Genomic DNA, 26,947 nt, shown 5'->3' with positions numbered 1-26,947 from the left:
CTGACTAGATCGTAAGATTCGGATTTTGTTGAAAATTTCAACAAGAATCATGATCGGAAAACTGAAGCTTTTAAGGCTCAGTAAGTGATCAATCTGAGAAGGCGAGATATCTCAGAAGCCTCCGCGTGGGAGAAAGCGCCCAGAATTCAATATCTGTCTCAAATGCGTGAGGGCAGAACATCTGCAGAATTCTGATAGAGGGCTGTGGCAGAACGAGTCTAGCGGTCCGAAAGGGACCTGGAACGACGGAGAGTAAGGTTTAAGAAAACCACTCGTAAGGCAGTCAAGTGTCGAGAAAGCGACTGAGTGCCATCCTGTTAATAAGAAAATGCCGCGGACCTGCTGCCTATGTAGAATAGAGCAGTCTGGTCAAAACAGCTCAACCGGGCGTGTCAGAGAAACAGCGCGGTACACATCACGACAAAAGTGTGATAGACCGAGTGATCGAGAGAGAACTCAGGATCCCCTTTCTCCCGTACTGATTGAAGCACCCGCCTGAGGGTGCAGCGCTCGCGGTGGAAGAGGTGGCTTGGCTCAAGCCACCATCGCCGAGAGAGCCCGTAAGGCTAGGCTGCGATGGATGTCCGCTGGGCGGGGAAATCCCTAGCAGCAGCAAGCGTACGCCAGAGGGAGCTGGCGAAAAAAGTCTTACGTGTAAACGACAATCAAGAGATGCTCTAAACCAACAGACATCGCCAGATATGATACCTCAACAGTTACGTTCCGAACGGAATCGAATGAGGTAACAACGGCCCTGTCCTATCAAGTTAGGGACGAAAACTGGCTAAGAGTGTCGATGTCCTCGCTTGAAGAAACAAGCGAAGGAGTAAGGAGACTTGAGGAAAGTAATCACAAAAATTTCCTTCAGTCTGTGGTGAGAACCAGTTGTTTATGAAAACAGCCACAAGGCCTGGTTTCTCTGGTGATCGTAAGAGCAAGCACCGCCGGCGCCGGTTGCAGCAGCGTGGAACAGTCCGATATCGGTAAGATAAGGAGTTCCGAAAAGCTGCGGGGGGCGGCAAAAATGACGCCCTAAGCAGCGGGGATGAGAATCTAAGTTTCTAAAAGAAGAACTCCAGTGAAGTAAATCACTTACATGGAGAGACTCATCCACAGTCGGCCCAAGAGAAAGCGGGTCGTAGTGATCGTGGTTGGGCAGGCATAAGCATACATCCATCCACGGTTACATCATCCTCGGTCGCGCGGTGACCATGGCCACATGCATTGCATGGAAGGAGGATGAAAGCAGCATGTGAGGCGACTAGAGTGTGCCGAGTGAAAAGGCTTCTAAAAAGAAGACGATTCGACAAACGGGCACGGTAAAAACATCGACCGTAGCCCACTCCACACAAGGAGGAAACGGCGGAGACGCCCGCAAGCTTGACCCACATAGAGGGCAGTCTATAAGATAGACTGTTAGAGCTCGACCGATGGCCTGGCGGCGAACAGTTTGGTGTAAACTCGGCGACCCGGCACGGTGGGTGTGCCCAGAAAGTAGGCATAGAAATGCCGACAGAGAATCCTGGGGCTTTAAACAAGCCTAAACGCACGTACACAGCCAACAATCTCATGAGATATACGGCGTTTCTTTCCTCCGAGATGATGCTTACCCGACCGGGAAAGACTCAGGGAATAGCTGTGAATGTCAACAGGAGGGATATCTAGCATATGAATAGCTGATTCCCTCCAGGTATTCGGTGCGGGTGCTGCCGGCGGTGTCCGGGGGGACGACCGGTGATGGCAGCTCGGGCAGGGCTCGTACGAGCCGCCCGAATACGAGACAAATAGGTTAAAATAACCATAATGCACCGGGTGGTGAAGGCATAGCGATTACTAAGCACAGGAGAACTTTTAATCGCCGTGACATTCAGATCCGATATACATACTCATAAGCTCGGAGAGCTACGAGATAGTGAGACATACCGCTGAGCGGTGATGGTGCTCATATCGGAGTCGCCCCCTCTACAGCAGCGATCGCTGGAGGACGAGTGTCTGTACTAGCCCTGACTCTAACCTTACAAGAGTAGGAGTTGAGTAAGACAGGGCACCGTTACTTTTGAATAGAAAGTGAGGTTCAGGCCAAAAACCGACGGTCCTGTCGCCTGGGCGGACGGTCCGCGGGCGTGATAGGTTGCCCTCTCAAAAGCAGCCAAACATTCTCACGAGAGAAGGGCTCCCCGGAGTGCGGGTTGGCGAGAGAATCTCAATCCGCTCAATACCCGACACCGGCAATAAGACCGCGGCGGTCTTATAATGACGGAGAACACGAGGGTAAAAACCCGTAATGCTCGGGGACGCAAAGATGCAATCTGTACGGATGCAACGTCCAGCCGTCGGTCACCGAGAGCTTGCCGACATGTTGATGCTTGAAGGCCGTATGTCGGAAGCACCTGCATAGAAACGGGGGTCACCGTGTAGGTGAACAGCGTTTCAATAAATGCCCGGTGTGAGAGGACAGGTGATTGCTTGAACCGCACAGTGCTTAGCAAGGCGGCTGAAGCGTGGGTGAATTACCCGCTCTGCTCATGGTAGTATGAACAACATGAGAGTTGCGACACCTGATCCACAATTATCGGGAGTCTGGTGACATAATGGAGGGCGACGCCCGTATGTCGATAACACCTGTATATTAGGGGGGATTTCCCTTGCAGGTGCGTGAGCCGGCGAATCATGATATTGCCGGTGACTCTCCGAGGTGCAAGATGGCGAGTGTCTGCTTAACCTGCCCGGTGCTCGACACGGTGGTTTTAGCTGACAGGGAGCATGAGGATAAAAATCAGTGATGCTCGAGGGCGTTCTGTTGTAACATGAAGTTACGACGCCTGGCCATCGGCACAAGAATCAGAAAGAAAGGTCTGCCCGCAAAGCGGGATTAGCGACCTAGAATTTCTTCTTCTTTTTCCTCTTCTGTGCGGCCCCGCCAGGGGGCAGGAGAGGGTACAATAATCGGGAGTATGGTGACATAATGGCGGGCGACGCCCGTATGTCGATAACACCTGCGTATTAGCGGGGATTTCCCTTGCAGGTGAATGAGCCGGGGAATCATGATATTGCCGGTGACTCTCCGAGGTGCGAGATGGCGACTGTCTGCTTGACCTGCCCGGTGCTCGACACGGCGGTTTTAGCTGACAGGGAGCATGAGGATAAAGATCCGTGATGCTCGAGGGCGTTCTGCTGTAACATGAAGTTACGACGCCTGGCCATCGGCACAAGAATCAGAAAGAAAGGTCTGCCCGCAACCTAGAATTTCTTCTTCTTCTTCCTCTTCTGTGCGGCCCCCGCCGGGGGGCAGAAGAGGGTACAATTATCGGTAGTCTGGTGACACAATGGCGGGCGACGCCCGTATGTCGATAACACCTGTGTATTAGCGGGGATTTCCCTTGCAGGTGTGTGAGCCGGCGAATCATGATATTGCCGGTGACTCTCCGAGGTGCGAGATGGCGACTGTCTGCTTGACCTGCCCGGTGCTCGACACGGCGGTTTTAGCTGACAGGGAGTATGAAGATAAAGATCCGTGATACTCGAGGGCGTTCTGTTGTAACATGAAATTATGACGCCTGGCCATCGGCACAAGAATCAGAAAGATAGGTCTGTCCGCAAAGCGGGATTAGCGACCAAGAATTTCTTCTTCTTCTTCCTCTTCTGAGCGGCCCCCGCCGGGGGGGGGGGGCAGAAGAGGGCACAAGAGACAGGGAGGGGGACGTGATATCTCGCATGAGAAAGTCACCCAATCTGATCAAGCCGTTGAGGCACATGAACGCAATTTCATGGTTCCACCTTAAAGGGCACGCGGACGCAATTCCACGGTTCCACCCTGATCAGTTAATCGTGAGATTGACGGGGTCAAGCTCACGTGTCTCTAGCGACTAGGGGCTGGTAGCCCTTTGCTAATGCTCCCTGACGGAGGCTGACAAAGCATCGAGCCTAGTCTGTGCCAGGAAAAGAGTCCCACGCTCTTAACCTGGACTTGTCGGACCCGATAGCCGGTGGGTCAAGCAGCCCTGGAGGAGTGAGGTTTTCTATACTAGTACAACACTCCCCAAGTAGGTTCAGGTCCCGTCGAGGGAGCCTTGGCTATCACCTTTCAGGCACGTGGCCGCTGCGCCACAGTTCCACACTGAAACGCTCGGGCACGTGGACGCAGTTCCACGGTTCCACCCTGTTGGGCAAGTGGACGCAACTCCACGGTTCCATCCTTCCTTTTCCAGGGCACGTGGACGCAAACCACGGTTCCACCCTAAGAGCCCCACGCAAAGGGTCTCGCTCTCTTGCCCTCATACTCACCGCCGCTGATCACAGGGACAATACCATGTCTGGTTCTCTCCCAGCGGCAGGTTGGAGTCATCAAGAGATGAGTCGAAGAGCTCATCTACCTGGTAAGTTCTTAGCTGAAAAGAACAAGTAGGGGCGAAAACAGAGAGGGGGTGGAGGGGTGGGTGGACAAGAAAGGTGACAAAATAAGATCCATACCAGAAATTATTAATCAAATTAATAAGTCAGGTAAAAAACAGGATCACCTTCTTAAACTTAGTTAAGAGAACAAAGTTAAGAAGATTTTTTTTTTTTTTTTTAATGAATAACACGAGCGGGCAGGGCTCGACATGACGTTAATTAATTAAAAACAGAAAATGTCTAAGTCCAAGACGAAGAGCAGGATCAGCTAAGAAAAAAAAACACAAGGATTTTTTTTTTGTTTTTGTTCTTTTGACAAGGGTAAAAAAAAAACAAGTAATAGGCGGCAAAAGGACGCCCTAAGCTGATCTGTTTTTTTTTTTTTTATAAAATAATTATTAAAATTAATTAATAATTAAACAATTAACCAAAAGGTTAATCAACAATTAATCAATTAATCAATTAAGAATAAAAGATTGATTGGAACCTAAGAGAACAATCAACCAACTCAAAACAAGAACAACAACAAGTTGAAAACAAGTTTGAGAACAAGAAGGGCGATTAATTAACAATTAATCAAAGGCTGAATAAAAATTGATCAATTAATCAATTAAGAATAAAAGATTGATTGAAACACAAGAGAACAATCAATCAACTCAAAACAAGAACAACAAGTTGAAGACAAGTTTGAGAACAAATAAAGGGCGACGCCCCTACCTGTCCAGCATAGCCTAAGCTGTGGAGAGGAAAATAAAATTAATTCAATTCAAGACGAGGCAAAGGAGCAAGTCAAGAATCAAAACAATCAAATAATTAATTAATTAATTAATTTACTAATTAATTCAATTAATAAACACAAGAACAAAGGATTGATTGAAACAAAAGAACAATCAACTAACTCGAAACAAGAAACAAAGAACCTGAAACGAGACTGAAATACGACGCTCCTGACGTCCTACAGAACCTATCTGTGGAGAAATAATTCAAATAAATTCACGACGAGAGTCGTATAAACGAAGAAGTCAGTGAATAAAAAGAATTAAAGGAATTAAAAAGGAGCGAAGTCAACGCCCGCGACACACAGGAAGGCGCGGAGCTATGGGGCGGAGAAGTGAAGACAACTCGCCTGTTGAGAAACGTATCTTAAAAAACAAACTCACGAAGAGGAACAAGAAACGTGAAATAAATATCACGGAAGCTCCGCGCGACGGGATAATCTAACAACAATCTTAAATTAAAGAAATAAGATTGAAATAAGGGAAGAATGCACAATAAAGGTATCCAAAAAGCAAACAAAATTGCAATTTTGGGAGTGTACTTAGCTTTGCGACTGAATTCGACCGCAGGCGAAAGTAAAAGAGGATATGGATGCCAAATTGTGCGATGATCTTAGGATAGTGCGTTAATAGGGAGATGCAGCGTGCGCCCAGGAAAAATTGTGTACTCTATATTCGGCACGCAAGTTAATCGTAATGAACTAGCAAATCAAATGGGTTTATCCCAGTTATTGATAGTAAATATAAAATCTATTGTGAAGTGACAGTTACAATAGTGATTGTAAAAGGGTTTTTTTCTGGATAATTTCAGTAAGGTAGCAAGGCATGTTAACACAGATGTTTCACGGCTCCAAATATTTCAGAATGTCAATTTCACAAGGAATATGCATGGCAAAGGCAGCTTTAATGTTCAACAACCAGGGAGGCATACCAGTGCATTGGAAATGGCTACAGCTAAACTTCATCACATAATGTAGGGATACACATATTCCATTTGTAAATACTAGAACATGGTTGTGTACAGAAAAGTGTATGGTTATTCCTAGAGTCAAAATGTTCACTTCAAAATTTTGTATAACTTAAAAAAATATGTTGCTCTGGTTGTATTTCACAAGCATACCTTTTTAAGTATAAATTTTCTAATAAAATGTTACTCTCAATCCTTTCAAAATATACAGAATTCACATTTTGAAGAAAAACTTTGAACATTGCTTGAATGCATGACTTCAGTGAAAGCCTTGAAAAGTAATTTTGAAACTCCTCCATTATATTTGGTTCTGATTCCGAGCATAGAATATGACATTAAGATTTTGAACCCTGACTCTGAAAGAGCAATATCAACATTACTTGGAACCATGAATTTAAAAAATATCTGAAATGGCAGATGTGAGATTTCTCAATCTTCCTTGCTTTTAACTATAAATATTGAACAAACATTGACCTTCTGAAACCTGACTTGTAAAGTACATTTGGACTAAGCAACTGTATTCCAGGTATAAATGAATTATTATAGTACATGTATTACTATCCATTCCTTTGAAATAAAAAACATTTCACATCATGAATCAATATTGTTTGAAAGTATAAATTAAAGAGATAGTATTGAGATATCTCTGTTGATGCCACTTGTAATAACCGCAGATGGATATACGGTAATATTGAACCTGACTTAAAAGTAACCATACTAACTGCAATGAGTAAATGTATCCATGAAAAAATATTGGAGACAATTGTTTGAAACCTAGTAAAAATAACCTCAGCAACTTGTTCCATCAGAAAATCTTTATATGCATGTTTATCCCATTTAACACATATGATATGTAAAAGAAAAGATGTATAGAGCATGACTGCTTAACATAAAGACTTCATTCAAATCTTTCGAAATGTAGCTTGGTGAACGTGTTCTCGCCTGTCCTTTGGAATATTTATAAATTGTCAGCAAAATTGAAGCAAAATGCAGTCTCACAGACAAAATAAAATCTTATTAACGATGACATTTGACTCCCAATCAGCACATGTATTCATTGAGTTTCAACATATAATGCCATATAATTTTCATCCGCATTTTATGGTGATGATTTTTCTACTCACTAATCCTTTTCACTCTCACTGAACTTGGGATGGCTCAGCATGAATCTCCGCTGTAATCAGGCGAGCGCTGGAAGTCGAAGGCTTCGTTTTGTCGTAATATACCTGCTGGTCATCATCTTGATGGGTGAGGCTGTGGTCATCAACAACAAATGTTGCTTGTACATGTGGGGTAGTTGCACGCTGCTTGTCATAGAACCAAGCCAAATTACCGCTGCTATCACACCATTTTCCAGCAGAGAAGTAGTGTTGCTTCCCCGCGTTAAAGGATTCCTGCACATCTTTTTGCCATTTTTTTTCTGCTCTATCCATAGCTGACAAATCATCGATGATATAGAAAGGGTATTGCTCCAATTTTTTTCGCTGTTGCGAAAGCACGAAGCGCTTATCCTGGTACGACAACATCCTGATTAGTAAATGGCGCAGCTTATCTCCTACCTTCCAGCCGTCCCGATGGGCCCTCTCGACCCAAGGGGACTGCATGGCAAAGATTTTCTCAAGGAAAGCTACAGCCACCTCCAACCCCCTCTCCTGGCGAGACATCGGTAACCCCACGACTCTTAAATTGTTCCTGCGAGAAAACCTTTCACGCTTGTTCTCTGCCAGCGCCGACTTCTCAAGGGCTTGGGTGTTTCGTTGGGTAGCAATATCTAATTCCTTAACTTTCTTCTCTAGTGGAGACAGTCGCTTCTCTAGCTTTTCAGTCCTGTCACCTAAGAAATCCAGAGCTTTCTCAAAACCTGCACACATAGATTTTATATCTGCTATGCCCCTTCTGACATAATTCCGAATCATAAGTCCGATGAAAGTTCATCCGATGCACTAGATGTGTCGATTTGTGTCCCCGAAGTTTCGGCCATGGCCTTTTGCCCGCTACATTTTCACGCATTTTCTCATTGACTTTCCTGAGCGGGCAATGAATTTTTCCGTGGTTAAACAAATGGAAATTTATTGACCGACAACTTGATCCCAGTCTTAAGCAGGCAATAATGTAATAAATTTGCCCTGCTCAGATGTCTGATACGGATAATAATATGATATATTGACCGCGAGATGACCTTTGACCTTATCATCCTCATGAATACACGTGTGGTATTACCCAATGATTGTTTTTAATATAGTGTAATAATGTAATGTCCATGAGTCTTTAAATAGAGTATAGATGACGATGGCAAGAAAGCTTAACAGTGATTACAGAATACTATAATTATTATAGAGATACATGTATATGAAATCTCCGTATATGACCTTTGACATTGATCATATGACCTAAAACTCATGCAAAACGATCACTGATACTTGATTGTCCTATGTCCAAGTTTCATGAAATAGATCCAAAAACATGTAAGTTATAATTACATTTCAAATACTCAACTTTGATTAAGATTTCATAGTTGATACCCAAAACATGGTCAATGTTTATTGACCCTAAATGACCTCTGACTTGGTCATGTGACCTGAAACTCATGCAAGATTATCCATGATACTTGATTACCCAAGTGTGCAAGTTTCATGAACTAGGTCCATATACTTTCTAAGTTATGACATTTCCAAAACTTTGAAGATATCATCTTGCTCTGTTATGCAGGCGAGACATAAATACAACAAATTTTTGAAAAACAAATATAAAAGTAAAATAAAAAAATAATATTACCATGTCAACAGAAGATAGAGGACGGTATCCAGGATGAGCATTCCAAAAACGGTTGCCATAGTGAAGTTACTACCCTCAGAAGGACTCACACCAATGTTAGAGAATTGGACCCCTTCACCCTTCAGCTCAAAGCGGGCCAACACCAGGACACCTTGACCCATACAGGTATTGGACAGGAGACATACTGCTGTCTTAGTGGTACTGTAATCATAAATACCAAATAATGACAAAAATAGAAATCTACACTGCACAGGTTGGCCTTCCAAATAAAGTATGGTAGCTAAAGTTGTGCCAGTGTATAAAACATCTGAACGCAAAAATGTCATAAATTACGGGCCAATAGAATTGATACCAATTGTTTAATAGATTCTTGAGAAGATAATTCATAAACGTTTAAATGAGTTTTTTTTTTATCTAAGAAGAATATCTTGATTTCTCAACAGTGTGGATTTCATAGAAACTTCTCCACACAAATGGGAGTTTCTAATTATTGAGTAATGTCATAAAAGCTATTGATGGAAACAAATATTGTCTGGGGATATTTTCAAAATATTTGATACCACTGACCATGATGTCCTTCTCAAGAAACTTGAACATAAAGGAATTTGTGGTGTAGCATTGTCATGGTCCCGAAGCTATGTGTGGCAGGACACAATGAAATGTGACAGATATAGATCCCAACATGCTACGATTACCATAAGTAACGGTGTATTAACCGCACCCCCAACTTTGGACTAAAAAAAAAAAAAAAAATTCTCACATTTACATGCATATTTGAGGTACGAAGAAACAAAATCTAAGTTTTAGATTTCAAAGTATCCAATGAGATTACTGGTATACGGAAATATGCTTTTCTTGATCAATTCATCTACAAATGTTAGAAAGAAAGAACGGTTTCAACAATATTGGCAACTTACACACTCGCTCACCTCACAGTCACAGTGTACAAACACACAGCACTGCTGTTCTTGTACATTGCGATACTACGATACAGTACCAGTCATGCCAAATATTACCGAGTATGCTTGGGGTCTCTTTTAAATTAGCCAGGGAACTTCACTACTTTGAATCGACAATAAAGTCAAAATTAGTGTCTTGAAGATGAGTGCGTTTGTTATGGACAATATTTAATTAAGATCATAATAATCGCTTCCCATTACCCGCGGCTCATACCCCTCTAAACGACATTGCCTGGGCGGCTACGCCCAGCCACTCAATGTGTTGTGAACTGGCAGACATCGTACATGTACGGGAGGGGTTGCGGCGGGCTGACTCAGACCCGTCACCGTGTATAAACCGCACCCCCGACTGTTGCTTCTATTCCGCCGAGAAAAAGGTGCGGTTAATACACCGTTACTTGTGGTAAGTATGGTGTACCACAAAGTTCAGATTTTGGTCCCCTATTGTTTCTGATCCATGTAAATGATATAATATGCTCATAAACATTATTCTCATACTGCCCGTTTTCTGATGATACCAGTCTGATGCTACATGTAGCTGATAAATCAATAGAAAATTTACTAGTTGCAAATCAAGAACTAGCACATCAATGATGTGGAGCTCATCCGGCATCTCGCAACAAAATTTAATACAATTTTAATTTCAGCCCAGTTGACAATGTAGTGAATTATATTGGTGACATAAAATGATGAAGAAATTACATAGAAGCAGTTTTTGTGATCTATGAATAAATTTCATATGAATTAAGTATTTATAATTATCTAGTCAAAGTTTCTTAACTCTGTGTAGAACCTTGGTGAACCTAATGTAGCTCTCAGATGGAACAAAAATAACCAAAATCAATCAACAAATAAATAAGTAATTTTTGTGAGTTTTGAAAATACATGAATAGCAGATTCAATGAGTTTCAAAATTCTATGTTTAAATTTTGTATCACCACCTCGAGCTATCATATAAAGCAAACAAAATTGAAATTGATCACCAAATGAAGAAAAAACATTTATGTGATTTATGAATAAATTTTGCATAAATTAGAATAATTTTCCAGACAAAATTTCAAAATTTTGTGTACAATTTTGGTGAACCTCATGCAGCTCTACCAGATGGAAGAAAAAAAATCAAAATCTGTGAACAAAAAAAGAAGAGGCATTTTCTGTGATTTATGAATAAATTTTGCATAAATTAGCATAAATAATTTTCTACTTAAAATTTTCAAAATTCTGTGTAGGAGTTTGGTGGGCCTCATGAAGTTCTACCAGATGGAAGAAAAAATATCAAAATCTGTCAACAAATAAAGATGAAGAGGCATTTTCTGTGATTTCTGAATAAATTTTGCATAAATTCGCACAAGTAATTTTCTACTGAAAATTTCAAAAATCTGTGTAGAAGTTTGGTGAACCTCATAAGTTTCTACAAGATGGAAGAAGAAAAAAAGTAAAAAAGGGTCAACAATTAAAGAAGAAAAAAGCATTTTATGTGAATTTTAAAAAATATGAATAAATTAATTTTGCATAAATTATCATAAACCTTGTTCTAGTCAAAATTTCAAAATTCTGTGTACAAGATTGGTGAACCTCATGAAGCTCTACCAGATGGAAGAAAAAATATCAAAATCGGTCAACAAATAAAGAAGTAGCATTTTTTGAGAATTTTGAAAAATGCGCATAAATTAGCATATTTCATGAATTTCAAATTCTGTGTAGAAGTTTTGAATGCCCCACCTAGTGCTATCATATAAAGCAAACAGAATTGAAATCTGACTTAAAATGGCGAAGTAGTAGCATTTTGAAATTGTGGACGGACGACAGACGACGGACGCCACGCCACAGCATAAGCTCATCTTGCCCTTCGGGCCGGATAAACTAAAAACATTTTCTTCAAAAACTCACAAATACACAATTAACCTAAACCTCAAAAGTATCTTGTTAATCAGCATTTTGTGAGAACACATGTCACCTCCTTTCATTTAAGTCGGGTCAATATATGGTGTGATCCCAAATAAATTGCAACAAAATGTTTTTCAACTGTTTCTGCCACTATTCAACTTTAAGAATAACATTCTAAAACTCTACCAAAATCCGCATCTGAGAAAGTGGTTATATTCAAGATGGCGTCCAAGATAGCCACCATTCACTGAAAATGGACATAAAGTTCTACTAACTTCAAGGTTGAGTGCATGAATTTAACTAATTTAGAGCTTTTCTTAAAGACTGGACATAATTCTAGGCGAAGCGCATGCGTATATGCAAATTATTTGTAAAACTATGCCCTAAAACCTCCGAAGGTGTCGCGTATACTGTAGGCCTATTAATTTCATGTCATTACATTTTTCTTGGTTTGGATGGAGCTGAAGTAATTTATCTCGATTTGTTTTTGCCTTAGCCTTGGGGGTAATATCAACTTCATCGTTTTTATCATTTTGCTATGATTTAGCAGACACATAATGTATTTGTTTTATCGATGAGTTTATCATATTTTATGCTGCTATGTCGGGAAGGAGTTTTAGATGATTTCTATGATGTATTTCTTAACCAACATACGTGGTAAGTCAAAACTAGAGATGCTCGGCGGGTCGCGCAGCCGAGCACATGTATCCCCCGAACCCACTGCGTCATCCGTCATTGCGATATATAGAGCTCACACAGAAATTTGACAAAAAATTACAATTATCATGGTGACAATGGCCCTAGCATGGAGGTCCCCAAGTCCATCTACCATCCAAGTGTGGTTGAAAACTGACTAATGGTTGCGGAGAAAGGGATTCTTGCAAGCTAACTTCAACGTTGACCTGAAAATGACCTTTGACCTAACCATGTGACCTCTGACTCAGCATAACATGCAGGTCCCCCAAGTCCATCTACCATCAAGGTTTGGTTGAAAAGTGACTTACAGTTGCAGAGTTAGGTGTCATAAGAGAGTCTTGCATGTAAACTTTAACATTGACCTAAAAATGACCTTTGACCTTACCATGTGACCTCCGACTGCAGCATGACATACTGGTACCCCCAAATCCATCTACCAACCAAGTTTGGTTAAAAAGTGACTTACGGTTGCAGAGTTAGGTGTCATAAGAGAGTCTTGCAGGTAAACTTTAACGTTGACCTGAAAATGACCCTTGACCTTACCATGTGACCTCTGACTGCAGCATGACATGCAGGTACCCCAAATCCATTTACCATCCAAGTTTGGTTGAAAAGTGACTTATGGTTGCGGAGTTAGGTGTCGTAAGAGAGTCCTGCATGTAAACTTTATCATTGACCTGAAAATGACCTTTGACCTTCCCATGTGACCTCTGACTGCAACATAACATGAAGGTTCCCCAAGTCCATCTATCATCCAAGTTTGGGTGAAAAGTGACTTATGGTTGCGGAGTTAGGTGTCATAAGAGAGTCATACATGCAAACTTTAATGTTGACCTGAATATGACCTTTGACCTTACCATGTGACCTCCGGCCACACCAAAATCAATAGGCTTCTTTGCTATAACATACTCAACCTTCATGCCAAATTTGAAGACGATCGGAGAAGAACTGCAGCTGACAGAGCGCTCACAAGTAAATCTCTGCGGCAGAGTGACGAGGCCAAATCCATAGTATCCTCCGAACTCTGTTCGGGGGATACAATTACTTCCTACTAGGATATTTCAAGAATCTTTGAAAGTAAGGCGGAAATTTGCACGATATAAGGTATTAAATTAAGTGCAGATTATATGAAACTTATTTAATGTTGAAATTTGCAAATTACAACAATTTAAAAGATTTCCGACATTACATCCATTTAATGGGTTTCTTTACATACTATACCTGAACATGGTTGCGTGTTTGACAATAATGAAGTTTATCTATAAGGGATTGGCATAATTAATTTGTAATGTATTTGTAGATTAAACGTATTTTGAAAGTGTCACAACTTACCCCACCTTCCCCTAAGCAATTTTTGTGAGTTTTGAAGAATATACATAAAATAGCATATTCAATGAGTTTCACAATTCTGTGCAGAAATTTTGTATCCCTACCTAGAGTTATATAAAGCGAACAAAATTGAAATTGATCGACAAATGAAGGTAAAAAAAACATTTTTAGATTTATGAATAAATTTTGCATAAATTAGCATTAACAAATTTCTAGTTAAAATTTCAAAATTCTGTGTGGAAATTTGGTGATCCTCATATAGCTCTACCAGATGGATGAAAAAAAAATCAAAATTTGTCAAAAATAAAGAAGATCCTTTTTTTTGTGATTATGAATAAATTTCGCATAAATTAACATAATTGTCTCCTTAAATTAAAAAAATTCTGTGTTCAAATTTGGTGTACATCATGAAGCTCTACCAGATGGAAGCAAAAAACAACAAAATTGGTCAACACATAAAGAAGCATTTTTGGTGAACTTTGAAAAATGGGCATAATTAATGAGTTTCAAAATTCTGAGTAGAAGTTTTGAATCGCCCACCTAGTGCTCTCATTTAAAGCAAACAGAATTGATATCAGACTTAAAATGACGACATAGAAGCATTTTGAAATTGTAGACGGATGACAGACAATGGACACCACGCCAGGGCATAAGCTTATCGGGCCCTTTGGGCCGGATGAGCTAAAAATATAAACAATTATTTAAAAGTTTTACTATACAGGCTTGTAGTTTACATCCAACTCTAGGTGGGTGCAGATTTTCACGGCAATCACGAAATCAGCGGCCGAGATCAAGGGGGGGGGGTGGAGGTCAGATTGATACCCCGCGGGATATCCTGGTCTGAAATAGCCCACTAAAGATAGGGTTAGGTTTCAGCACCCATTTTAGAATCAATTTTTGGAAGCCATCTTAGATTTTTGGACATTCCAGACCACTGACTTTCCTTGTAACTTGGACCTAATGTAAGGGTACTTGTGGTTATATCATATACTGACTGGACTATATATCCTGCATTAAAGAATGGATAGTTTGCCTGTTGATATAAAAATTAGTACAACTTAACCCATGTTCAAAAAGTTATCTAACTTCCTTGAAAGTTAATGATTATTTTCCTTCAAGATGTATTTTAGTTCTTTCTTACGTTTAAAAGTTGATGACCTACTCATCAATGGGAAGTATATGCATGTGTGTTACCCACATAGGAATAGATGGTGTGCCATGAAGCCTCCAAAATGAAGGACAAACTTACTCAGAAGATGATTTGTAGTCGAGGAAGAACATTGGGAGGTAGTTGAGGAACCAAAGGACCATCCCAAAGATAAGACCCAGACGAGCACGAGAGAAGAAACATGAGATGAGAAAACTCCAAGCAATGGTTGCTATCATCCATAATACAAAGTAGATCAGGAGAATACCAATACCAGAGTTTGGGAAAATGTTGCCCACCTACAAAAGAATTCAAATGATATGTTATACTTATTGGGATGACTAAATATCATCAATTCTTGATGAGCTTTTTGGTTATAATCTGTCACGTACTATGATTATCACTTAAGCTTTCTTGTACCATTCTCATAATCCTCATCATTATCATTTACATGTTAAGATCACATGGTACTATTTGTAAAAGAGTAAGAAGACGCCCTGGTGTAGGGGTCTACTTGCATACCCCAATTAATCATATCAGGAGGAGAGCCCTGTGGTCATGGTGATTCAATTTGCTTTTCACCAAACAATTTCTTTCTTTTTTTTAAGTAAAAGATGCTCAGTATACTCACGACAACTATGATTAGAATGAGGAGGGTTGGTATGAGAAGATAGACAAAATACTTGACAAACCAAGCAAGCCAATGCATCCAATTAGCTAAACCCATCATCTTCATACTCTCCTTTAGACGGCATTCTTTCTCAAACGTCAGCTCCTAAGATCAGAGAGAGGAACAGATGCAACAGTATTTCAGATATGCACTCTCCACCAACAATGTCAAATGATGACAGTGATGTTTGGATTTTTTAGTAATGATAGTGCAATTAATAATGTTAACAAATGATTTCTCATGTCAAATTTACATCAATGTAGATAAGACTGTAACATACAGTGTCTCCAAGAATATTTGTACACTATATATATATATATGTACTACGCCTGAGTAGAATTGATTTGTTTGGTCGATGTCATTGAGTGCCAGTGCAGATTTTGCAAAATCGGTGCATCGAAAAAAAATGAGTGTAAAGGAGTTTTCGTTTGGTACACACAATCATCAAAATGAAAAATAATGTCTAAGTTAACTACTACATACTTGAATTATATTCCCCAAAAAATTAAAATAAATAATAAAAGCAATGTCAAATTGAGTGCACACACTGTCCAGTAATGTTGTAACCCGCTCCCGTTGCGGTACGGGTTAATCTGCCGGTATGCCCCAGATCGTGGGTTGCGGGCCGGGCCGAGTTCATTCTCAAACCCGCAGACCGTCATACGAAAAAAAGGGAGAGGTAACGACGCATAATAAAAACATTAACAATGAAAATTGAGTTAGGATCATGTGCTTCTTACATGGCGGATTCTTTTAGAGACGTAGATATTTCCTTTAAAAAAATGCCGGCGTATTTTTGTTTTGTGAACAGTGAACAGGACTGAGACAGTTTGACATAATACATCGAGTTGCTCTTTCATAGGAGCGCAAGTGCAGCGCAGTCAAACAGAATGCTCAGTAGTGAGCATATTATTTACTAACAAGCTATACTTACCTATACCATCTCATCAAATTGCTATTCGTTACCCTGACTCAAATAGCCACTGGTAAAAAACTCCCCGAAAGAGGTTAACTGCAATCAGAAACCCGTCACGGGACGAGACCCATAAAACCCCCTCGCCACATATATGCCTCCTCTTTCGTTGCCAAAGAGGGGCGAGGTCTGCTGGGGAGGACGGGTGGGGAGCTATAGGTAAGTATAGCTTGTTAGTAAATAATATGCTCACTACTGAGCATTCTGATTTACTACACTGCGCTATACTTACCTATACCATCTCATCAAATTGCTAGAATAGCACGGAAAAACTGGAGGAGGGGCAGAAACGAGACCCTTTCCAGACAAGTAGGCATAACAATGATAAAGAAACTGATTTACTACAAAATGGAGTAGTCTCCCAACTGGAGAAGCTACTCTTGTAATAAAGGGATAAGAATCATCAACCACGTTAAGAAATATATCAACTGGAAATAGCCTAGGAAAAATTAGGACAAGACAAGAACCGCCAAGGCAAAACCTGTGTCTTGGCTATAACATCAAATAAGTAATAAGATACAAAGGTATTGAATAGGTCCAATAGGATGCCTGGAGGATCTCCTCCAAAGAGGTACCCTGAAAAGCGCCCAAGATGCTGCTATGCCCCGTGAATCGTGGGCTCTAAAGGATCCTGATAAATGGCATTTTCTCCATCTGACCTGATCCCCTGCACTAACCTTCGAGAAATTGTAATTGGATTAACAGGGCTGTGAGGTTCTATTGAACTAATGAACAGTTGGTGGGAAGTGCGAATGTACTTTAATCAATGTACCACTTTAAGGCACGTACGGGACAACATAACCTATCTTCGGAAACTGACGAGAGACTGTAAAATCACACTGTTCACCCCAGGACTTGAACCTGGGACTCCAAGGACGCTAGTCAAGTGCGTTATCCATTCAGCCATGATATCCCCCTAATGGTTGGAAGAACAACATCACAGGATTTAGGTGTTTCTTTTTCTTTGCTAGGAAATCAGGTCTAGGGATCAAGCGGACTCTGTCCTCCCAACGAATATGACCCGGTCTCACCGTGGTGCATGAAGCAAACTGCGTCTTAGACTTGAAGCTATAGTCAACAAGAAGGCTGTCTTAATGGAAAGATCAAGAAGGGAGCAATTATGTATGGGTTCAAAGGGGGATTTGGCTAGGGCACCGAAGGACTCTTGGCAGGTTCCAATTGGGGAAGAGTCTTCGGCGGGGAGGAATCTGTTAAGAAGAAGGATCTTGTTAGTCTGGTAAGGACAGCTGAATTGAGGTAGTTTCCCTATTATAGAAGCCTGAATGAATGGCTGCTATGGTTGACCAGTAACCCCTTATAAAAGAGACTGATAAACCTTCGTCAAATAATAAAGGAAATAAATCTGCTATCTGACTTAAAGAGGCAGAAATTGGATCAATTTGTAAACTGCCACACCATCTGAAGTATCTCTGGAGTCTAGAATCATGAGTGTTCTAATTATGATGTATATTCATGCATTCATTGTTTTCTTAAAATTTCAGTGAGCTTCTCTTGTTTACAAATGACATTATGCAAATTTCCTGTAGAAAAAATTTTATGACACTGATGGATTTCAATATAGTTACGATTAATTGGACGATTGATTGGATCAATCGTAACTCTTTGTAAGACAGGGCCCTGGTTTGAGAACAAACCTGTCGTATCATAAGATATAACCTTTCTGGTGGAATCCCCAACAAATCTAGAATTGTCTTTTCTATCCTTTTCAAATAGTTATTTTGGATGGAAACCTCTTTACACAGCACTTGCTCAACCCTTTTGATAGTTGTTGGATTGCTGCAAGGTCCATAGCGACTTTTTGATATCATACGAGGGCTTCATGATCAAACCAATGACATTTGCATAGTAATGAATATCGTACAGATGATGTGGAGCGTTGTGGCCCTGTGGATTAGTCTTCCAACTTTGTAACAGAGGGTCGTGGGCTCGTATCCCAGTCATGGCATAATTACCTTCAGCAAAATTTTTTTTTATTTTTTTTTATCCACATTGCGCAGCACTCAATCCAAGAGAGATGAATGGGTACCTGGCAGGACTTTATTCCTCGAAAACCCAGGGTAATAATATCCAGGTCTTTGGACATAATGTGATATGTGCTAAACAAGAACTGATTTATTATCATTAACCAATTCCTAATGAAAGTTGCAGGCAAAATATGTGAGATACCATATTGGCCTTCAATTTGTTGTAGGCAAAAAATTGACCACCCCTTGTACACTTTCAGAACCAGTTAGTTGGATCAGTTGGTAGAATGTACTTCTCACAAACAGGTGTGGGGGGGGGGTATTTGCTACCACCCTGTTCGGCGTTCAACATTTAGAGTATAGAGCCTCATCGGTCTGGAGCTGCACAGTGGCTGCCGGGCTCACAATAAATTGGGTAAAAAGAATTTTGGGATATTTCTAAACAGTCAGTCGGCAAGCCCTGAAAAAGTAGCTTCTTTTATCCAAGTGATATTCATGACTATAGGGTTTTTGCATAGTTAATGAGCTTGGTGCGAACCAAAACACCTCTTTTTATTCTGCCATTGCTGCTCTAAATATTAACCAAATTTCATGTTTTTGGTATCTTTGTAAAGAAGATGAATCATTCTTTCAGGTCATGTGTTTGGAATTCTTTAAAAATGTTGTAGTATAAGGAAAACTTTTGATATAAAACATGAAACAAAATGATTTTTTTCATACAACAAATGTTGTTGTTTTCACACTTGATTTCTGTTTGAGTACAAATGATTTTCAGATCATAATAAAGCTGAAGATCTATGCTTTAATATCATGTTATTTGTATAAGAAGATGTATCTTAGATGGGTCAGCAGCCAGCTTTTCATAGGCCAAGTACATTTAGCAGCTCAAAAACAAGGATACTGCGCTCTGATTGGTCACAGAGACCACACACCCAGGCAAATTCCAATGTTCCCCACACTGGGCCTCTGCAAGATCACACTCACCATGTGGTAATCTCTTCAAATAACCCGCGCCTGTTGTTGTGAAAACATTCAGCCAATCAGAACTCTGGATTTTATGTTACTCAGAAATTTTAGAAATCTCGTCTTGCATCTTGATGGAAAAAGCTGGCTGCTGACCCATCTAAAAGATGCCACATATCAAGAGTGACATTGTAAGAAAGTATAGAGTTTGAGCTTTCTGATGATATAAATAATGTTGGTACCGAAAACACAAAATGTTGCACAATTTGCAAGTGAAAACAGAGGAAGAAATTTCTGTTTGATGCATCTTTTCTCGTAAAAAAATCACTTATTTATCAAAATATTTTATTCAAAAGAAATAACCAATATGAAAGAGTAACATTTACTCTTCCTAATGGTACAAAAATAATAAATTTTACTCCAGGAGAAAGTGGTTAAATTCTTTGAGAAAGAAAGTCTCACAATTCACGAGATTTTGCAGGGACATGAATTCAGCCACGAGAGGACTTGGATAAATCTGGCCCATTTGCTCATTAACACAGGGGCTTGCCGACTGACTGTAAACTCATATTTCTATTACGAATACATTAAAATATTATCTTAATCACAATCCCTGATTGAGAACTCTGGGATTGTATGGGAATCCTCATCATTGGAACACACAGTAGATTTATGTCATAAATATTTCCAAGGAGAAGCTGATATCATTGTGGCAAGTGTGGTAGAAACTGATGGACAATAGCAGCAATTCTTAAGGGTTCACCACCCTCAGGCCTTGGTTTGAGATCTCAAGACTGAGCATCCAAAGACCACTCCATAAACCACATCTACAAGTTACTTCTGTCATTGCTTTATAAGCCAAAAATAGTGTAGATATATACCTCAGATGCCACAAAATTATCAAGAATATTACTAGGTCTACATTCTATACAAGTGAACGCAACTTTGTAAGTAACCCAAGTTTGGCAAGTTTTACCATTATGCCTGTATAATTTGCCTGGTATGATTTTGACAACCTCATCCATCACCACTATTTCCTCCTTTCTATGTTCTTCTGATATCTGATATGAAAGGTTTTTTTTTTTTTTTTTTTTTTTTTTTTTTTTTTTTTTAGCACATGAACACCTCAATATTACATATTGCTGTGGACTTGGAACAGATTTCAAATAATGAAAAGTAAAGGCAAAGAAATAGTCTTCTCCCTACTGCTTGTGGGGAAGGGTTAGTGTTAGATTGTCATAAGTCCCGGTTATGAGTGGCGGCCCTGAATTTGGTGCATTGAAAGAACGCCTGGCAGCCCCATCCCCCACCATGAGGATTCCTATGACTTTCCCAGCGGCCCCTTTCATTCCTGGCGTCGCTACCAGAGCGAGGGAAGAGGGGGATGACCCTTTATGTTCATTATAGGTCTAGGGTATGGAGCTAGAGCTAGTGTATGGAGGTCTCTGGTCTGGGCCTGGCCCTGGACTAGGGCCTGGCGGACTAGGTCTACTCGAGGAGAGCTTATAAAATGTCGTCAGCTGTGGTGCTGGCTGAAAAAGACTTGTCCAATACTTCTTGAAAGTGTCCATGAAACAAGTCCTTACCTTCGCAAGGAAGCTTATTGAGAATGAGAAGTCCAGCTCAGTAGCTGCCCCTTTCTCAATCATCTTGAGAGCATCTAGTCTTTAGCCCTCCTTGCCCTTGTGCATAGCAGTGTTGATTGCTGCTTGTTCATACTGGAGATCAGCGATTTTGTGACTCTAGCAATAAGTTCTTGTCATTGGTAGAGACTCGGTCCAAGCCGCTCAGCCTCACTACGAGCGGATATCAGATACCCCTAGTACATCCATACCGCTCCAGGCGGCCACGTCCAGCGCTGCAACTGTAAACTGATAGTCGGCTGAGTGGTAACCAGTGCCGCGGCGAGGGTTACGGCCCTATCTAGTCTTCCTCGCTCCCGCATCCCCGACACGGAAAGCAACGTCCGGGGCCGAAGGGATGCACAAAAAATCCTCAAAGTCTTGAGCGGCAAACCGATAATAGTTCGAGACTTCTTTACTGATGAGTATAAACCGAGAGTGTTGCTTATCTGGGAGCGGACGTCCCGAAAGCAGGATCTATATACGGAGCGTCCATCTTGATCGCAGACGGACGAGTTCAGGCGGAAGACTGACTTCTCTCTCGCTCATTATTCGCTACGCTATTGGTATACTGTTTTCGGCCTGAAGATGAGGGCAGTATTTAGAATGCATGTTCCCACTAGTCGGAGTATCGCGTTTGAGTAAGCCAGAACTCTCTCGTACCCCTAATGGTGAATCTCTTCGATCGAATCCCATTTGCTGGGCAGCTTTCAGGGAATGCAAGGAGCTGCTATAAGAATTTGATGGGGGGAAATCGCTCCCAATCTCTTCTAATGAATTGGGTCGGTGGTAATCGAATTCCGAATCAGATTCTCCCACGATGGAAAACTCCTATTATCTACGGCTAGTACGAGGCGAGTTATGATTAGCCCCAACTCCGCGATCTGTATGAGGCGATCTAGGCCTCTCTCTCTACGTCTAGAGCATTGAATTATGGTCTAGAATGAGTCGAGTTTTCATTAGCCCATTGTCTCGGGCGGCTCGGGGTCGGGATGGGTCGATTGCAGCACCCGATGGGGGAGGATCGCCTGCAAGGCTTCCAAGATCCAACTACTACAATTGTTAATAATTCCTCTTTATTATTATTATTATTTTAAACCGCATGTACGTAGAATAGATCTTAATTCCACAGCATTGTATGAACTCCTGCACAATTCTTCAAGTACGATGATACACCAACCTGGTGGACTGTACTATAGATAACTGACGATGACCCGTCTCGGCGGGGTCTGGCAATGAATGGACTGACCGGTCACAATCCCGGGCCAGTCGAAGCTTCTTATAAAATATAGGGGTTGTAGTGGGACGTTAACTCGAGCCTGATTGTCATTAGAACACGAGCGGTCATCGCGAGGCTTCTTCTTGCCCGCCCTACTCTTTGATGAGGAGCTACCCCGATCGGAAGGAGTGTAAACAGCCTCTTCCGATTTATCCGTACCCTTGTCTACCTCCCGCCTACGGGGCTGGGTGTCTGATTGTGTAGTGTCATTAGCCGGCGTTGTCTTGGCCGGGTTATAAGTGTTAGACTTCTTAGTCTTCGGCTTTATCTTGGCCGCCTTATCATCGTGCTGTTATTATTTCTCGGCTTTGTCTTGACCGAGATAATGGCCCTCGGCTTTATCTTGACCGAATTGATCTCCCCTTTTTATTGAGATCTTTTGGGTTGGGGGAGGCTTGGGAATTAATAATGTTTATTTCAGTTATTTCTTCAGACATCGTGATTCATAAAAAAAAATTACGCGGTGGCTAAACGTTTCGAGTGTACTCAACGATGTCGCGGTAACGACAGAGGAGGGTTTTATGGGTCTCGTCCCGTGACGGGTTTCCCAGGCTATCTGATTGCAGTTAGCCTCTTTCGGGGAGTTTTTTACCGGTGGCTATTCGAGTCAGGGTAACGAATAGCAATTTGATGAGATGGTATAGGTAAGTATAGCGCAGTGTAGTAAATATCAATCTCATATCTAATTAAGAATTGGAAGAAATACAAAAACAGAAGGAAATAATATGGAGATATACAAGAAGAAAAATCGACCATATCATTATCCAGATATTTATTTCAATTTTGATTACTTTATACACGAGGTCCCATAGAACTGAATATTGTAATTATGATTGTTGCGAGTCGCCGTGTTGACCGACCTAGACTGAAAAACAACATTGCCAATCTTGGCTGGGCAGCATGGGCTAGCTAGCGCGCACTGAGCTGCAGCTCCGATCCGAGGAGTTAATTGCGTAATGCTTTCAATTTCGAGATCAGAGCGGACCCATTTCGTGGTACACAAGCCTTGAAATAAGCACCTGTGAGCCGGGGGCAATTTTTTTTTTAAATTGCCCCCGGCTCACGGGCTTTTTACAGGAACCGGGGGCAATTTTCTGGAACCAGGGGCAATTTTAAAAAATATATATATAACGATGAACCACACCACAAATTTGTTTATAGTAAGCAATTTTTTAATTAGTACACGAATAGCATATGCTAAGTATTAGGCTTATTGAAACATTTAAGAAATCAGATTTAAATGTTTAAGTGTTTTGACACCCTCACTCCACATCCCCTTTACAACCACACACACATGGGCTTATTTATTTTTCGTCTTTGATGAACCATGATCAATGAACCCCCCCCAAAAAAAAAAAATCTAAATAAATGAATAAAATAAAAATTTAAAAAAAGAGAGAGAGATGGAGAAAGATAGAATTCAGATCAAATAATAAATTTAGAAAAAAAAAAGTTTTTTTTATGGTTTGAATCACGGGAGTGGGTGAGTGTTTGTGTGTGATTGTGGCTGTGAGGTGCACTTGGATTGCATATAAATTATGTTAAAGATATTAAGAAACGAAATCAGTAAATAACTCAGTCTATTCAAATTCCAGCACATAGCCACATATGTATTGTAGGTTCACGTACCTTAAGTTTTTCACAAGTTATTTGAAAACGCAGATCTCCACAGAAAATGCCTTTCATTCTGGGAGAGTCTGAATTCGGTGAAAATGTATTCATTAATAACTTGAATATTCATCACAATGAAGAAATCATAAAGTTTTTTGACAGTTCTCAAAAATTAACATGAAATCTAAACTCTATCTCACACGGAAAATCACCATCACTTAGGCCATTACTGATAGAATTCTCACCCAGAGGTCTGGCAGACAACATGAGCTCAAAACTGGCTTGCTAACACCACACTCAAGTGCACGCGGCGTCCTCCTATTTTTTTTTAGATGGAGCCTTGTTTGATTATTCATTGTCTGATATTTACACCTCTCCAGGAAAGAAATTAAAAAGCTACAATTCACTACTATAAGCTAAGTTATTTTGCATTATTAAGGCTCCGTTTTGACAAGCAAGGTCGGCGACTGTGAGGATAAAAGACTTGCACATCGTATGTGCTGTGAACAGGGATTTATCTCCTGTGCATTTCGAATTACTATATCACAGAATTGTGATATCCCAACTGGAAATGTGTGCATTAGAAATTGCACATGGTGAAGTATGGAAAAACCGCTACCGGAAGAACGTGCGCACATGTATTACAGGAAAAAAAAGACGGACGTAGCTCACTTTTTATGGTGCAGAAAAAAAGACGCACTTGGCAATTTTAAACTGTGTTTATCGTAAATTGAAAGTTATTTGATTTTGGCTTTACAGATATTTAAATTACATGTATGATATGGCTTCACTGCTCACTCACGGCGGGCGCAATTACCTGGAAATATTTGCGCCCGGTTGTCAAAATTTTGATGATTTTGGGGCTTCATGGGCGCAATTGATGGCGTTATGAGCGCGAATTTGCGCTCAGCGCCCGCTTATTTCAAGGCTTGGTGGTACAAAGTCACCCTAAAAAACGTTTTCTCTCCGGAATAAAAGGCGAGTTTGCAGAATGTAAGTAAATTCACTCTAGGCTAGGTTAGTAGTCTGCATTTATTTTCCTGATATGAGCCTGTATAGTGTGGGGATTGCAGAAATAATATTTTTCATTTTTCAAAGATAAATTGACTTGCGGGTTAAAACCTGATGGGTCAGCGGGTCCCGCTTTCAAATTATTGGATTATACGGGACGGTACGGTTCGGGTTTTCACTTGCGGGTTACAACATTACTGTCTAGAGACACTCATGGTGCTAGTGCAACAGTTCCTTTATCTTCATGTATCAATGTCTTACACATTTTATAGTATAAACAACTACAAAATATATGAAAATGAAGTTGACAATGACATCTTTATACACTCTAAGTACAGCCTTACATCATCACCCACTAGAATTCCCGAATACATCCTGTTGTCCTCTTGCTTACTGCTCCATTCATGAAACCTATTGTATGATTATGATGCATATTCGCAGTTAATTTTGATCTTAGTTCAAGTCTTGCACATCTGTTCATACTGAGATAATTTATGCACAATGGATTCATGAATGGAATTCATGGTCTTCAATCGTGCATGCGCACTGTGCTATAATCAAACCAGATCGAATAGGAAAACAAGTGGAATGCCTCTGGCCGTCTCACCTGCATCACCCGGTTCAATATAGCAGCAGTGCTGACTTTGAAAACTACTCTAACTCGCACAAGATGTTCAGTGATACATGGTTACTCTTATGTCCACTTTTTATGAACTAGACCAATAAACTTATAGAGATATGATGGTTATTCAACAAAAAAAACCCAACATGGCCAAAGTTCATTGGCCTTACATGACCTTTGACCTTGATCATGTGACTTGAAACTCGCACAGGATGTTCAGTGATACTTTATTACTCTTATGTCCAAGATTCATGAATCAGATCCATAAACTTTCAAATTTATGATGGTAATTCAACAGATTTCTTAACTCTGTGTAGAACCTTGGTGAACCTAATGTAGCTCTCAGATGGAACAAAAATAACCAAAATAAATCAACAAATAAGTAATTTTTGTGAGTTTTGAAAATATATGAATAAATAGCAGATTCAATGAGTTTCAAAATTCTATATGTAAATTTTGTATCACCACCTCGAGCTATCATATAAAGCAAACAAAACTAAAATTGATCAACAAATGAAGGAAAAACATTTTTTGTGATTTATGAATAAATTTTGCATAGATTAGAATAAAGTTTGGTGAACCTCATGCAGCTCTACCAGATGGAAGAAAAAAATCAAAATCCATCAACAAATTAAGAAAAAGAGGAATTTTCTGTGATTTATGAATACATTTTGCATAAATTAGCATAAATAATTTTCTACTTAAAATTTTCAAAATTCTGTGTAGAAGTTTGGTGGGCCTCATGAAGTTCTACCGGATGGAAGAAAAATATCAAAATCTGTCAACAAATAAAGAAGAGGCATTTTCTGTGATTTCTGAACAAATTTCGCATAAATTAACAGGTAATTTTCTACTGAAAATTTCAAAAATCTGTGTCGAAGTTTGGTGAACCTTATAAAGTTCTACAAGATGGAAGAAGAAAAAAAAATAAAAATCGGTCAACAATTAAAGAAGAAAAAGCATTTTATGTGAAATTTTAAAAATATGCATAAATTAATTTTGCATAAATTAGCATAAAAATTGTTCTGGTCAAAATTTCAAAATTCTGTGTAGAAGATTGTTGTACCTCATGAAGCTCTAACAGATGGAAGCAAAAAATTCAAAATCGGTCAACAAATAAAGAAGAAGCATTTTATGTGAATTTTTAAAAATATGCATAAATTAATTTTGCATAAATTAGCATAAAAATTGTTCTGGTCAAAATTTCAAAAATTCTGTGAAGAAGTTTGGTGAACCTCATGAAGCTTTACCAGATGGAAGCAAAAAGATCAAATTCAGTCAAC

General features: G+C 40.2%; 1 protein-coding gene across 1 annotated transcript in view; it reads right to left on the bottom strand.

Annotated features, from left to right (window-relative positions):
• Positions 1 to 26,947, bottom strand: part of LOC121408106 (phospholipid-transporting ATPase ABCA3-like) — a 292,368-nt gene that overhangs the window by 254,718 nt on the left and 10,703 nt on the right. Inside the window, exons 2-4 of the mRNA XM_041599444.1 lie at positions 15,560 to 15,703; positions 15,031 to 15,227; positions 8,911 to 9,111 (exon numbers count right to left, since the gene is read on the bottom strand). Coding sequence (XP_041455378.1) covers positions 8,911 to 9,111; positions 15,031 to 15,227; positions 15,560 to 15,703 — 542 coding nt within the window. The remainder of the gene's footprint in view (positions 1 to 8,910; positions 9,112 to 15,030; positions 15,228 to 15,559; positions 15,704 to 26,947) is intronic.

The sequence above is a fragment of the Lytechinus variegatus genome, chromosome 2 (assembly GCF_018143015.1).
Source record: "Lytechinus variegatus isolate NC3 chromosome 2, Lvar_3.0, whole genome shotgun sequence".
Lineage (NCBI taxonomy): Eukaryota > Metazoa > Echinodermata > Echinoidea > Temnopleuroida > Toxopneustidae > Lytechinus > Lytechinus variegatus.
Note: the sequence above shows the minus strand (reverse complement) of the source record. Positions and strands in the feature narration are given on the sequence as shown.